Below are 16,201 nucleotides of genomic sequence, written 5' to 3'. Positions count from 1 at the left end.
CATTCAATTAGCATAACCCAAATATTATATAAAAATATATCTGTGGAATGCAGTTATTTTTACAGATGCTATAAGGAGATAAACATTGTGAATTTTAACAATTTTTACAGATGCTGCTGCACATCTGTAGCAACCCTAACCCATATCTTTACAAATTATAGATGAAATTTAGTGCAGGCTTTTGAGTCCAGAGAATGAAACCGAAAACTTTAGAACAGAACTGAGAGGAACAGAAAGCCTTGATTGTATTATGATTGTTATTATCAGTAATTTAATAGAATTAAATTTAGTTTAATATTTAGTTTTCTGACAGATATTTGACCGATTGCTACCTTTGGTCCTGAATTTAGCCACATCTTATTTTCCCGTGACTTTGTTTTTCATCAGGATTAATTATTTTCAGCTTCAGTCAGACTGTCCGTAGCATGCTAACACGCTAAGCTAAGAAGAGCACAGTAAACATTGAATCTGTTTAATGCTGTCTTTCAGTATTTTTTATGATATGAAAGATGATATTATCTTACTTCTTACAGACTTTTATATATTAAAAGATCCCAAGGAATCAGAGCATCATGTTAGCATTTAGCTGCTAAGTTTAGTATTTAGCCAAAGCTATCAGCATGCAACAGCCTCATATAGCCATAAGCTAGCACTGCTGCAGGTTTATAGTTTCTAACAGAACCTCAGTATTCATTTTTCAGTTTAATGAAACTTGTTTACACGTCAGTGCGCTAAAGCTAACTGGGTGTAATTTCATTGTTAGGAGACAGTTTTCTCTTACTTTATTTTTCAATTCTGTTTCTTCGCATTTTTTAAATATTTCATGCCTGTTTAAACAAAGCTGTCAGATTTAAATATGGAAAACAAATTCATCCTGATGTGAAACTTACATGTAAAGCTGGAGTTCAGCGCTTTGATTATAAACTAAAGTCTGTTGAAATGAGCCCAAACTAAACCTGTCTGTATCTCTGTGTATTTAGTAGTATACCAGACTAAATCTGGTTTGTTTTGCAAAATTTGCATTGTGGTGCATGAATACTAATGTATTTGATGTCAGCCAGCAAAGATCTGAAGAGAGGAGAAACCAAGACGACGAGTTGGAGTCGGCTATGCTAGCTAGGAGGAAAAACCCAGGAAACATCGAAGAAGATATTCTGGTGCCTTCCACATAAAGAAGAACCACAACATTCAGAGGATTGCAGACTAAACAATGAAGAAATCGACAGCTAGGTGTAAGTCTGGAGCCTACAGAGTTAGTGTGATGAAGTTCATTACCTCAAGATGGAGCCTAAAGTTCAGGTTCTGCAGGTTTAATGTGTTTGGAAGATGCTCATCAGCTACAAGTCTTGGCCAACAACCAGATGTAACTAGAACTGACCAAATCTCTCAATCCTCTCATTTACTGCCACCAAATTCCTGAAACCTTGATGTTCCAGAGACGACAGTTTCTCCTGACCGTCCTTTGCTTAGCTACACCTACAGTTTCCAACCTTACGAGGAGATTCATGAACATTCTCGGTTCCCGGTGCCATCGAGGAGATGAAGCTGCTCAGAACCACCGGTCCTCTCACCTTTCTGGAATCACGGACGTTTTAAGACTTGAAACCACTCCAGGATCTGCTGCAGCGAGTGCTAAAGTACCCACACCTGAAACTCAACAAAACCAGATGCAGGAATTTAAAGGAAGCAAACCAAGGCGTCGTCTGACAAAGCAGAGAAACCGGAGACTACAGGCATGACGGTGTACAGTTGACCCCAGATTAACCTGGCAGGTAAATCTAATCCTCCTCTATCACCTCTCTGCTCATGCCGGCCTATGAACACACCAGGATGCTGAGGTCTGGCCACAGTCGACAGCCAATCAAAGACAAGCGTGAGTGTTTTTTTCCCATCCTGCATGGAAACAGAAGACAAGAAAACAGTCCCAGCATGCAGGCGGCTATCCGTGCATCTGCTGGTCCTTCCAATCTCCGTCTGTCTCGCTGACTTATCGAGGTCTCACCAACCAAATAGTGGAGGATCAGTCCGGTTCTCTTTATCTCTCCGTCTGTCTCGCTTTCTCTTTCCTAGATACAAATCGCAGCCGCTCATGCAAAGACGGTCCAGCGGCGGTTCCAGTTCATTTCCTGGACAAAGTGTGAACAAAGTGTCAACAGTTTCCAGTCCAGCCACATTCAGACAGCTCCACCAGGAGGCCCAGAGGTCAAACGGCTGACAACAGGCGGCGGGGTGGTGCAATTGATCGTCTATTGAACAGAGCATGAAGGCGTCAGAGCCTCAGTTAGAACATCACCATCACACAGATGCCCCCGGAGCAACCTTTTATCGGCAAACTAGACTTTATTCTGCTTCTATCGAGCAGATTTTGACCATTTTTAACATTTGAATTGTCCCTGAGGCCTGTCCAGCTGAAAGAAGTCCTTATTTGTCAGGTTGTGAGTCTCCTCAAACATCCTCATGCTGCTGTTTACCAGAAATCCTCCAAAGCACTAAAAGAATTTGGACGCTGATCAGAAAACATGTGACTGAACAAAGAGAGAAACTATTTGACTGATACCATCCATTTAATTGCTCATGAACTTTTTGGAAGGTGCTTTTGGCTCCTCAGTTTAGTTCAGAGCCACGTTTGGTTTTTCTGCTTTTGTTTTCAGCTGAAATCTGATCTGGAGGAGAAGAGAAGCTACAGGCTGACAGGAAGAGCTCTATGGATTAGAGGTTTCTACATGTTATAGTTCAGAATTAATTCCGTCATGATAAAAAGCTCATCAACAGCTTTAAAGGTCAGGTGAGGCTGATTCAAGGAGGGTTTAAAACATTTAGAGTCATTTTAGGAATCTTTGGAGTTTTAAAAATCCGTCCGATATCAAAAATAAGCAGTTAAAATCCACAAAATCCATAAAATATAATGCAAAGAAAACACTACATTTGCTTTTTGTCCTTGACTAAACATTTTATTCTTTAATGTGATGTGAATTTTAGAAGTTTTGCTTTTGGATTAATTAAATTTAATTTAACATTTGAATATTTTGCATCTTCATCAGCAAACTATATTTTAAAGCTTTCTGTGAAATATTCTCTTTATTTTCTAACTGGTTTTAAGTCTGAGAAAATGCAAATTCTTTCATTTAACCACAAAATAAAAGCACCAAAAACTTAAACAGCAAATGATAAAGATGATGTTTTTTAGCAGATTATTTTTTGTTCTGTTTGGTGACAAATAAGCTCCAAAAAAAATCTGAATATTAATAAGAAAAACATTTAAACGGCCACAGGAGAATTAAAGCATTTACAAGTTCAAAATAATGCATTTTGTTGTCTCTGTAGAACCAACAAAACAGAATTATCGTTCTATTTTTGTACAATACCACATAGTTGTTTTGCGCATTTTCTTGCGTAAAAAGGCACTGGAGCTCACTAGTAACGCACAGACTGAAATCTACTTGCAGGAGTGTTTATGAAGGCCAGAACTTCTCTCCTCCAACATTTTAATCCCTGTTTAGTTTAATTCCAGAGCAGGAAACCAGATTTTCTCCTCCTGTGATCAGTGCACTTTAGCGCACATTTTATTTCCCGCATGTCTGCTGCGGAGGTTTCTCCTCTGGTGTGTGGAGGTGAGTAGCTGCTTCCTGCTGAACCTGCAGCTCTCACACAAAGATTTGGTCGCAAATGTTTGTCTGATGCAAATCCGAACAAATCCTCCGCTGTTGGCGGACACTTGGCGCAAACATGTTCAATGTCCCGCTCTGCAGATATTTATTCAGCTGCTTCATTTCCATAGAGAGAGGAGACAGGAGCTGCAGCTGAAGCAGAGGAAACCTATCGATCAGGATGATTATCTGATCACAGATTATTGGAAAAGGATCGATTCTGTAGATTTTTTTAAAAAAAGAATCTAAATAAAGACTCAGATTGTTGCGTTTAGAGGCCAAAAGATTAAAACTGTCACATAAAAGCAAACGAAATAATAATTACTTATTCAGCTCGATCTGTTCTGTTTATGATCATTCTGATCATTTTGTGATAATTTTGTGCGACAATTTCCAACGATTTTTGGCTTTTCAATCCTAAATAAATAAACTCAGGCGACCTGGAGTTAAAGGTTTTAGTTTTTCTTCCACTTTTCATCTTATATCCCCACAAATATTTAAAAATATATATCATTTTTTAGATTAGATTACTGTAATCGTGTTTCAATAGAAAAAAAATGCTTAATTTGCTCAAGTGTGAAGTTTCGCTGCTTTTCTCTGTTTCAGATCCTGCTGAACATTTTAGGATTTTAGTTTCTTCATAAATCTAAACCAGACGTTTTATTACCAGAAGTAGAAATTAATCCGCACCAAAGGCCGCTGGAGTCTGACTAAAAACAGCTCGTATTTGTCTTAATTAAAGCAGACAGAAAAGTGCACATTCTCCTCATGTAGGGGGGAATTTCTTTGCGCAAGGACGGCGTGTTTTTGGCGCACTAATGCGCTCCGTGCGGCCTTCAGTGTGCCAAACAACCTTGCCAGAAAACTTCCTTCCTTCTTGACTCCCCTCCTCTTTTATAATGCATTCATACCCGCAAGCACAAACGCATTAAACACGCACACTTTCTCCGGGTGACCCCTAACCTGCCCCACCTCCGTAATTACCGCATCAGAGCGGATTCCTGCAGGTTATTCTGGAGAAACAACTCAGTAATTATCAGCTGCATTCAATGAGGCCTCAATCAGATGTCTGCAGGCTCAACGTTTAGGGCTTTTAAAACACACAACTTAAAAAAAATATTAAAAAAGAAGCCACTTGTCCTCCCTGGAGCTGAAAGCACAAAATGGTGGAGGCAGAGAGGATTAAAGCTTCACGGCTGGTTTTTAATTATGGACCTAATTTACATCGACCCCCTTCTAATGAAGAGGAAGAAAAAATGGAAAATCAACAAGCTTTTTAAATAAAGTGTGACTAGTTCAATGAGAGTAAAAAGAAGAAGTGACTCCCTGAAGAGAGAGAATCCAGAGTGGAAACCTAAACATGACTGAAGGATCTTTATTGGATGAACATGTATGTCAGGTGGTCCTCAAAGATACATTCAACATCTCACTGTCATTTCTGGAGCTCTGAGAAAAAAGAAAAATTCATAAAAATGCTTTGACTCCAATATCAAGCCAAGTGCTGCGGTTCAAACATGTCCAAGATCACAACAAACGGCCAGAGAAGGTTCCTCTGAAGGAAGGAGAAGATCCGGAAACCAACGGCTCCAGAGCTTCCATCTAGATTTAGAGTTTCCAAGACATTTCAAATCTGCCCAAACATCTTTTCTTTTAAAACAGTGAATATAAAAGCTGGACTTTATGGCCAATTTGTTCTCTTTGGAATATTTGGAAAGATTTACATACAGTTTTTTTCTTTTTTTTTCTCCCAAAGTGGTAATAAACAATTTCAGATGTGAAAAACAAACAAACAAAAAAATACTTCACCAACTAAACATGGTCACTGGAACTGACCCAAATACATATTTACACCTTTCAGCTCCTCAGTGCAGCTGACTAAAAATCTCTGTCATCCTAAAATAACAAATTTTCAGAAATAAAAACTGTACAGGATCTGATGGGTCGGAGGTAAAAGAGCTGCAGCAGTTCCTGTCGGAGCACCACAGGGAAATATTCCTCCCGTCCGGAAAGGTTTGGGTGAAACGACGCTTTTCTGTCGAGCAGTTTTTAGTTAAACTCATCCGGGAAGGGCGTCTTTAAAAAGCCACGTTTCTACGCTGCTCCTCGTCTCTTCAGGACTGTTTTTATTTTCAGAGGGAGGAAAGAAAGTCCAAAATGTGAGTGTTCCTGCTGCTGTCTGGTTACCGCACAGTTCATAAACTCTTTGTCTTTTAAAGAAAAAAGGAAGCAAGAAGCTAATCTGGGAAAAGAAGAGCAGACAAACAGGGAGGGAAGAAAAAAAGCCCGATCATAAGACTTGGAACCTCCAGGAGGCCTGGTCTTTGTAGTCCAAGCAGTCCGTGGTGTTGAAGTTGAGCTTCCACGACGAGGCTGCAGTCTGCTCTTTGTAATCCAGGCAGTCGGAGGAGTTGAAGGCCAGGCCGGAGCCGCCGTACGCCTGGTGGTGGTGGTGGTGGTGGTGGTGCCCTGACGACTGGCTGATGTGGTGGTGGGGGTGTCCCGACATGGAGGAGGCCGTCATGGGGCTGAGCTGGTGGGGGTGGTGGTGGGAGTGCATGGGGGCCAGGTAGGAGCCGCAGTCCACGCCGCTGAAGTAGGAGCTAGAGGGGGCGGGGTAGCCCTGGCCGTAGCCCGGCGTCTGGTTGTAGGTCATGGGGTAGGAGGTGGCGGCGGCGGCCGAGCCCGACATGGAGCGCTGCATGCAGGAGGCGTTGGACGGCGGGCCGGGCTCGGGCAGCGGCGCCACGGCCGGGGCGGGGGCGTTTCCGGGGGAGATGGCCGGGCTCCAGATGGACGACACGGTGCTGATGGAGGTAGAGGTGCTACTGAGCGCCGCCGGGCCCGTGTGATTGGTGGACGAGGAGGACGAGGAGGACGAGCCGGTGCTGGAGACGGCCGGAGGCGTGAACTGACCGCTGCTCTCCGATCCGGTGCTCTCTCGGGCCGGGGACGACTTCTTCTTGGGCGGCCGAGCCTTGGCGCTGCTGCCGCTCTGCTGCTGCTGGCGACACTTGGCCCGCCGGTTTTTGAACCAAACCTGCGACCGAAAGCAGCCCAGAGTCAGCAAACGTACAGAGAAAAGGTGCACGCTGGGAGGACATTATGGAGGAAAATTGGGGGTTATTAGCCATCAAGGTTCATTTCCACCCGGCCCCTTTGCTCGGACGGCCGGGGCTCTAATTTCATAGCTGCTAGACGCTGGAAGATAACAGGCTATTGGGTTTCAGCTCACACCGGGGTAACTCTAGAGCGCCCAGAGGGTCGGATCGTGTAGAGCGTTTAGTTTCACACACACATTCTGAAAATAACTCAAACTGTGAGAGTCGCCGGCCACGCTGGTCCCTTAGTGCCTTCACCAGAGCAGCGTTTGTTCAGCGTTTGTTCAGCGTTGTCGTACAGCGGGGAAACGTTGGCGGAGGGTTGGAGCGATCTACAGCCTTAAAGTTCACATCACATTACACTGTCCGATAACCAACAGATGAAAACAGAGGATTCTAATGGAAATATCTGGAGTGGAGCTTCGTTTGCATCGATGTTAAAATAAATCTAGACTGAAGAAATGATCCAGAAACAGAAACACATCCAGTTTGTTTAACTACAGTCAGAACTCATGTCTGCTCTTTAAAGAGGCTCAAATCAGTGAAATCATGGAGGAAGGCCTAAAATGTACCTAAATTATTCTGCATTTTACTCATTAATTGTATGTTTTCTAATTTAGAAAATATATTAAATTATTTTTGTAATTATTATTGATATAAATAGTAGAAACTAAAAATATACACACTAGAGTCACTTCTAGCCTGCTAGTTTGCTAACATTAACATTAATGAACATAAATGACGTCATTAACAGTCGACGTTAAAGACTAACCCTGACCAGGGGAAACTACTAATTAAATTTAAATTAAAACATTTATTTCTGCTCTTGAGAAACAGTTAATAAACTTGTGGAATAAATACATTTTTTTAGGGGTGCAACACAAAAACGTAAAAACATAAAATCCCTTCTTCCCTATTTGTCCCTAACCTTGAGGCCTGTAACGCTGATTTCAGTGAGGTAGAACTGAAGAGTCTTTATAAATAAATATGTCCTTTAATGACTGATTTCTGAGGGTTGCTGTGTTTGTCAGAAGTTCAGATTAAGCGTCTCCAGTTTCTACCTGGACTCGGGACTCGGGCAGGTTGATCTTCAGCGCCACCTCCTCCCTCATGAAGATGTCCGGGTAGCGGGTTTTAGCGAACAGAGCCTCCAGGATGTCGAGCTGAGAGCGGGTGAAGGTGGTCCTCTCCCGCCGCTGCTTCCTGGGAGTCGCTGAGGAGCAGAAGACCACACCAGAAAACAAGAAGAGGAGGAGAAAACGTCAATGACACACAGATAATATTTTTAATAAAAATAATAATCAACCTGCACTCAGGAGGGAATAAAATGGATTCATGTTCATCTTTAAATGGGAATTCTATCATTATTTGAGTCACTTTTTGATAATAATTCCAGCTATAATCGTTAGAAATGTTCTTGACTTTTACTGCAGCTGATGTTTGCAGCTTCAGACTCGCTGCAGGTCCATCAGTCTGTCAGAGCAGAGGATTAATGTGTGTGTTAATGTGTGTTTTCTGTATATTAATGTGTGTTTTAATGTGTGTGTTTCTGTGAATAAATGTGTGAATAAATGTGTGTATTAATGTGTGTTTTCTGTGAATAAATGTGTGAATAAATGTCTGTATTAATGTGTGTTTTCTGTGAATAAATGTGTGAATAAATGTGTGTATTAATGTGTGTTTTCTGTGAATAAATGTGTGAATAAATGTCTGTATTAATGTGTGTTTTCTGTGAATAAATGTGTGAATAAATGTGTGTATTAATGTGTGTTTTCTGTGGAATAAATGTGTGTAAGAAATTGTTGTTGTATTAATGTGTGTTTTCTGTGAATAAATGTGTGATAAATGTCTGTATTAATGTGTGTTTTCTGTGAATGAAATGGTGTGAATATAATGTTTGTTTGAGATGTGTGTTTTCTGTGAATTAAATGTGTGAATAAATGTGTGTATTAATGTTGTGTTTTCTGTGAATAAATTGTGTGAATAAATGTGTGTAATTAATGTTTGTGATTGTGTGATAATGTGTTTGTGTGTTTCTGTGAGATAAATGTGTGAATAAATGTCTGTATGTGTTTTCTGTGAATAAATGTGTGAATAAATGTGTGTATTAATGTGTGTTTTCTGTGAATAAATGTGTGAATAAATGTGTGTATTAATGTGTGTTTTCTGTGAATAAATGTGTGAATAAATGTCTGTATTAATGTGTGTTTTCTGTGAATAAATGTGTGAATAAATGTGTGTGTTAATGTGCGTTTTGTCCGGTACCTGGGTATCCCACGGAGGGGTGCAGCAGGTCCATGGCAGCTCCGCTCAGCCCCAGGCCGTTGACGCCGTAGGGGGGCTGTTTGAGGTAGGACATCATGCTACAGGCGGTCACTGCTCCACCCAGCTCAGGCCAGTGGTTCGGTTTCCCCCGATGCTGCAGCTTGACGGGACAGGGGACCGATCCAAGTCACTGAGGGCAGGGAGGGAGATTATTAACATGCTGGAAAATAATCTTGAAAAAAATCTGCAAAAAAAGAAAGACTTTCACCTGAAAATGGACCTAAAAATTACAAATGTACATCTATTGTGGTGAAAAATCTGAGAAAAACTCATTTATGCCATGAATTATAACACTAGATACCAATAAGCTGCTTTATTTTTATTATTTAACTTGTAAAAAAATCCTCCTTTAGAACCAGTTTACACAAAGTGGCACAAAAAAATGCAAAAATGCAAAAAACAATTTTTACATAAACTTTGCAACAAAAAAAAATTGCTATAAAGGACAATTTACTATCAGGAGGATATAAAGACATAAAATGTGTGAATTCCTATTTTGAGCCAGTCTTTAAATCCCTTCAGAACATCAGGAGGTCAAACGGCTCCAAACCCTGACAGAGGAAAAAAAAAAAACCCTGAACCTGCAAACATCTGATTTTATTTCTCCGGATTTTAAACCAGACAGGAGGAGAAATAAAAGAAGAAAAGCTGCTGAAACTTCTAAAGAAACGCAAGTGAATCTCAGCTTTTCTTCTTTTTGTCCTCCATTTGTCCAGAGTTTAGTTAAATTATTAAAGCTGCACAACATTTAGAATATTTAGAAAATCTGAAACTTTTCCTGTAATTTAATCAGAAAAACTTCATTCAGAGCAAACATATTTTCTCACTAATTAAAAATTTAATCTAAATAATAAACCGCTTTAACACCTGCCTGCACGGAAATAACATTTTAGAGCCATTTAAACTAAAATGATGTGTTAAATAAAACGTCTAATTTACATTTAGTTCATTTTTCTCTCTCTATTCTGGAGATTTTTTGACGTATTTAAAACAAAATTCTACATAAAACCGGCCGTCTGTTGAGAACAGGGAGTGAGTTTTTTTTCCAGGCCTGTACGGACACTGAGGAGGAGAATCTGGATCTAAATGTGGTTTAATAATCTATAAAATCTATAAAATCTTATTTTTTCCCTCTTTCTATTAGTTTCGGGTCGTCAGACTTCGTGTGTTTCTGACCAGAACCTCCTGCGGATCTTCATCACATCTAAAACCTGCAATTTGAGGAGCGTTTTGTCCTGAAAACTGCTTAATTTATTCTTTTTAGACTATTTTACTCCTTTTATTTTGGCAGAAATTCTCATTTTATCTGTAATTTTAGGTTTGATTTTAATCCTGCAGAGAAGCAGCCAAACTGAACTGAAAAAAAACTAAATGTATGCAGTTGAATAGAAGGTAAAATGTGAAATTAAATTTTCTGTAAAGCACATTTAAGACTTACTTTTATTTTCATCTCCTACATTATTTTATTTAAATCTTCCAGAAAATATTTTTTCTTTTTCTGAATTAATGTCCAGCCCACATTCCTGGATTATCTGGATTTTCTCTCCTCGCGGCTTTTAAAACACACAAGGCCTGAATTTAAATTAAATTAGTGAGATTATTTGAACAATGAGCTCCAACTGGCCGGACCAGCCGACGTGTATTCCACAGAAACAGCTCCAGCTCCGGCAGGCCGCAGAGAAAAGAGGAGATCTCGGTGCAAATGAACTCAATTAGAATTTAGATTAGACCTCCGGGGAGACGCGTTTCAGAAGAGCTCTTATCAGAAAAGAAATTAACAAAAACCAAAACACGCCTCCAATTATCTACCGAGGGCTGGAAACGCTTTAATGGCCAATTGCTCTCCACAAAATAAAATAACGTAGCAGGAACAAGTTGGAATAGAAATATGAAAATTATCTCCTCCGGAGGAACTTTCTCCTTTTATCCGCTTCCAGCTCCGCTCCTCTGAGCTGCGCATTAATTGAAATCTCCGCGGAAATTTAACTCAAAACGTGCAGCAAATTGAAACCAAACACGTGGTTTTAATTCTAACAGAAAACACGTTTTTTTAAAAAAAAAAAAAAAATTAGTTCGCGTGGTTTCGAAAAGTTACTTTAGAGTGTTTTTTAGTTTCTGTCTGAACGTCGCTGCGGAACTTTGGATGAAAAAAGTAGAATTAGAGACAAACAGGAGAAAGTTTACCTGGTTTTTCCCTCCTTTCTGCTCCTCAGCTCCGACCACAACAGGCAGTAAATTATCCAGCAGGAGGAAGTCTGCGGGGCACAAAAGTGGAGCAGCAGCCGCAGACTTGCTCAAAAACAAACGGGAGTGCGCAAAGCAAGCGGCATCCCGGAGAAAAGACGCAGACAGGTCGGCAGCACACAGGCGTCACCGCGTCCTCGGTGCGTTTTTACAACCAAATAAATCAAACTCATTTGCTTTCAGGGGGCTTGTCGTTGTCTGTCAGAGTGTTAAGGTGATTTCTAATGGAGACGGATGGAGATTGATCACCTTCTCTCCGCCCCGCGCCTCTATGAGCGGAGGATCACCTGCGGATCCGCCTCCCGCAGCCAATCAGAGCGCGTCCTCGGGTTGACGGACGGCCCGGCCGGCCTATCAGCGCCAGAGGCAGCAGTGGCGAGCCCCTCCCACCCACCCCCCTCCTCCTCCCGGTGCCGGTCCCGAGACCAGGCGAACCCCAAAAAAGATGGAAAGGTTTGAGAGGCCGCAGCAGAAAGCGGCTCTCCAGAGCGGCCTGCGCTCTGCGCTGCTCCAAAGCGCGTGAAAGGAAGAATCTGAAGGACGTTTCTGTTCTTTTACTGTTTGCATGAAGCTCTGAGGAGGAAGAGGCGCTGGAAGCATCTTTGGAGGGGAAAAAAAAACTAATATCTGAGGAATCTGACTCCATTTTTCTGCCTTTTAGCTGCACGGTTCCTTAGTGTTTCCCTCCAAAACACGATTCACCACAAATGAACGTAGAAAATCAAGAAAAGTTGATTTTTTTGAGGCTTTAGTTTGACAGAAAGCTGCGTGTCTCCAGAACACGGAAAGGCCTCAGAGCCTTTTTATTCCTCCACAGAGAGGTAATACTAAAAAAGAAGTTAAATTTATCCATTTTGATGTTTATTGTGATCCCCTCCTCCCTGCTTTCTCGCCACACAGCAGCCTCATGAATATTAATGAGCTTTAATCCCCATTTAGAATTATATTTGAGGTTGGTTGACGCAAAGTTTAATAGGGACAGACCTCCAACTCACTGCAGAAGAAAAATCTGCTCCAAAAAGCTGCGGTCACTGAATCCCATCCTACTCCGTGTTGATGTTTCTGATGTGATTCTAACCCCAGAAACAAACACGGAGCTTTTCTTTCTTTTTCTTTTTTTTACTGCTGCGGCCTGAGAAGCTGCTTCTGTGGATTTCTGCTAAAAGAAAAAAAAACGCCAAGTTGTATAAATGAGGCCTGAGCTGAAAGCGAGCTAATGTTCAGAGAGAGAGGGGATGGAAATGACATTTTTATGTGAGGAAGAGGAGGAGGAGGAAGAGGAGGAGGGGAATCAAAGAGGAGCACTTTGACAGAGAAACTTAGACATCAATAGTCAGAGAGGAACAAGGTGATGTTGGAGGCCTGATGCTGCTCAGAGGAACATGAACGCACCTTTCTGAGCAGAGCTGCGTTTTTACGCACAGAGGCCAAAATGAAACAGAAATCACACAAATAAATGTGAGGGAGAAGGAAGAGGTCCATGAATGATAGATCTGGACACTCTTTAACGCAGCTGCTGATTTTTTTTTTATTTTAATATTTCAAACATGTGAAGTCCGAGCAGCCAGAGGCCACAGCAGCAGCTCCTCTTCACACAGCCTCCTTTAAATTATGCAAAAAGGCCATTCAGGAAATATGGCCCTCACCACACAAAAGAGACGCTTATTCTGACATTTTGTGTGAATAAATGTCTGTATTAATGTGTGTTTTCTGTGAATAAATGTGTGAATAAATGTGTGTATTAATGTGTGTTTTCTGTGAATAAATGTGTGAATAAATGTGTGTATTAATGTGTGTTTTCTGTGAATAAATGTGTGAATAAATGTCTGTATTAATGTGTGTTTTCTGTGAATAAATGTGTGAATAAATGTGTGTATTAATGTGTGTTTTCTGTGAATAAATGTGTGAATAAATGTGTGTATTAATGTGTGTTTTCTGTGAATAAATGTGTGAATGAAAGTCTGTATTAATGTGTGTTTTCTTGTGATAAAATTTGTGAATAAATGTGTGTATTAATGTGTGTTTTCTGTGAATAAATGTGTGAATAAATGTGTGTATTAATGTGTGTTTTCTGTGAATAAATGTGTGAATAAAATGTGTGTATTAATGGTGTGTTTTTCTGTGAATAAATGTGTGAATAAATGTCTGTATTAATTGTGTGTTTTCTGTGAAAAAATGTGTGAATAAATGTGTGTGTTATTGTGCGTTTGTCCGGTACCTGGGTATCCCACCGGAGGGTGCAGAAGGTCCATGGCAGCTCCGCTCAGCCCCCAGGCCGTTGACGCCGTAGGGGGGCTGTTTGAGGTAGGACATCATGCTACAGGCGGTCACTGCTCCACCCAGCTCAGGCCAGTGGTTCGGTTTCCCCCGATGCTGCAGCTTGACGGGACAGGGGACCGATCCAAGTCACTGAGGGCAGGGAGGGAGATTATTAACATGCTGGAAAATAATCTTGAAAAAAATCTGCAAAAAAAGAAAGACTTTCACCTGAAAATGGACCTAAAAATTACAAATGTACATCTATTGTGGTGAAAAATCTGAGAAAAACTCATTTATGCCATGAATTATAACACTAGATACCAATAAGCTGCTTTATTTTTATTATTTAACTTGTAAAAAAATCCTCCTTTAGAACCAGTTTACACAAAGTGGCACAAAAAAATGCAAAAATGCAAAAAACAATTTTTACATAAACTTTGCAACAAAAAAAAATTGCTATAAAGGACAATTTACTATCAGGAGGATATAAAGACATAAAATGTGTGAATTCCTATTTTGAGCCAGTCTTTAAATCCCTTCAGAACATCAGGAGGTCAAACGGCTCCAAACCCTGACAGAGGAAAAAAAAAAAACCCTGAACCTGCAAACATCTGATTTTATTTCTCCGGATTTTAAACCAGACAGGAGGAGAAATAAAAGAAGAAAAGCTGCTGAAACTTCTAAAGAAACGCAAGTGAATCTCAGCTTTTCTTCTTTTTGTCCTCCATTTGTCCAGAGTTTAGTTAAATTATTAAAGCTGCACAACATTTAGAATATTTAGAAAATCTGAAACTTTTCCTGTAATTTAATCAGAAAAACTTCATTCAGAGCAAACATATTTTCTCACTAATTAAAAATTTAATCTAAATAATAAACCGCTTTAACACCTGCCTGCACGGAAATAACATTTTAGAGCCATTTAAACTAAAATGATGTGTTAAATAAAACGTCTAATTTACATTTAGTTCATTTTTCTCTCTCTATTCTGGAGATTTTTTTGACGTATTTAAAACAAAATTCTACATAAAACCGGCCGTCTGTTGAGAACAGGGAGTGAGTTTTTTTTCCAGGCCTGTACGGACACTGAGGAGGAGAATCTGGATCTAAATGTGGTTTAATAATCTATAAAATCTATAAAATCTTATTTTTTCCCTCTTTCTATTAGTTTCGGGTCGTCAGACTTCGTGTGTTTCTGACCAGAACCTCCTGCGGATCTTCATCACATCTAAAACCTGCAATTTGAGGAGCGTTTTGTCCTGAAAACTGCTTAATTTATTCTTTTTAGACTATTTTACTCCTTTTATTTTGGCAGAAATTCTCATTTTATCTGTAATTTTAGGTTTGATTTTAATCCTGCAGAGAAGCAGCCAAACTGAACTGAAAAAAAACTAAATTTATGCAGTTGAATAGAAGGTAAAATGTGAAATTAAATTTTCTGTAAAGCACATTTAAGACTTACTTTTATTTTCATCTCCTACATTATTTTATTTAAATCTTCCAGAAAATATTTTTTCTTTTTCTGAATTAATGTCCAGCCCACATTCCTGGATTATCTGGATTTTCTCTCCTCGCGGCTTTTAAAACACACAAGGCCTGAATTTAAATTAAATTAGTGAGATTATTTGAACAATGAGCTCCAACTGGCCGGACCAGCCGACGTGTATTCCACAGAAACAGCTCCAGCTCCGGCAGGCCGCAGAGAAAAGAGGAGATCTCGGTGCAAATGAACTCAATTAGAATTTAGATTAGACCTCCGGGGAGACGCGTTTCAGAAGAGCTCTTATCAGAAAAGAAATTAACAAAAACCAAAACACGCCTCCAATTATCTACCGAGGGCTGGAAACGCTTTAATGGCCAATTGCTCTCCACAAAATAAAATAACGTAGCAGGAACAAGTTGGAATAGAAATATGAAAATTATCTCCTCCGGAGGAACTTTCTCCTTTTATCCGCTTCCAGCTCCGCTCCTCTGAGCTGCGCATTAATTGAAATCTCCGCGGAAATTTAACTCAAAACGTGCAGCAAATTGAAACCAAACACGTGGTTTTAATTCTAACAGAAAACACGTTTTTTTAAAAAAAAAAAAAAATTAGTTCGCGTGGTTTCGAAAAGTTACTTTAGAGTGTTTTTTAGTTTCTGTCTGAACGTCGCTGCGGAACTTTGGATGAAAAAAGTAGAATTAGAGACAAACAGGAGAAAGTTTACCTGGTTTTTCCCTCCTTTCTGCTCCTCAGCTCCGACCACAACAGGCAGTAAATTATCCAGCAGGAGGAAGTCTGCGGGGCACAAAAGTGGAGCAGCAGCCGCAGACTTGCTCAAAAACAAACGGGAGTGCGCAAAGCAAGCGGCATCCCGGAGAAAAGACGCAGACAGGTCGGCAGCACACAGGCGTCACCGCGTCCTCGGTGCGTTTTTACAACCAAATAAATCAAACTCATTTGCTTTCAGGGGGCTTGTCGTTGTCTGTCAGAGTGTTAAGGTGATTTCTAATGGAGACGGATGGAGATTGATCACCTTCTCTCCGCCCCGCGCCTCTATGAGCGGAGGATCACCTGCGGATCCGCCTCCCGCAGCCAATCAGAGCGCGTCCTCGGGTTGACGGACGGCCCGGCCGGCCTATCAGCGCCAG

The 16,201-nt window shown here is 40.6% G+C and overlaps 1 protein-coding gene across 1 annotated transcript; it reads right to left on the bottom strand.

Moving 5' to 3' along the window:
- Positions 1-5,006: 5,006 nt before the first annotated feature.
- On the bottom strand, positions 5,007-11,607 carry otx1 (orthodenticle homeobox 1). Its single transcript, XM_023263828.3, has 4 exons — positions 11,255-11,607; positions 9,011-9,200; positions 7,807-7,958; positions 5,007-6,684 (listed from the first exon to the last, which is right to left on the bottom strand). The coding sequence occupies exons 2-4, from the start codon at positions 9,105-9,107 to the stop codon at positions 5,935-5,937; spliced, it is 999 nt and encodes a 332-aa protein (XP_023119596.1). The 5' UTR covers positions 9,108-9,200; positions 11,255-11,607; the 3' UTR covers positions 5,007-5,934.
- Between the last annotated feature and the right edge of the window lie 4,594 nt (positions 11,608-16,201).

Source organism: Amphiprion ocellaris, chromosome 16 (assembly GCF_022539595.1).
Source record: "Amphiprion ocellaris isolate individual 3 ecotype Okinawa chromosome 16, ASM2253959v1, whole genome shotgun sequence".
Taxonomy (NCBI): domain Eukaryota; kingdom Metazoa; phylum Chordata; class Actinopteri; family Pomacentridae; genus Amphiprion; species Amphiprion ocellaris.
The sequence above is the reverse complement of the archived record's forward strand: the minus strand, read 5'-3'. Positions and strand labels throughout refer to the sequence as shown.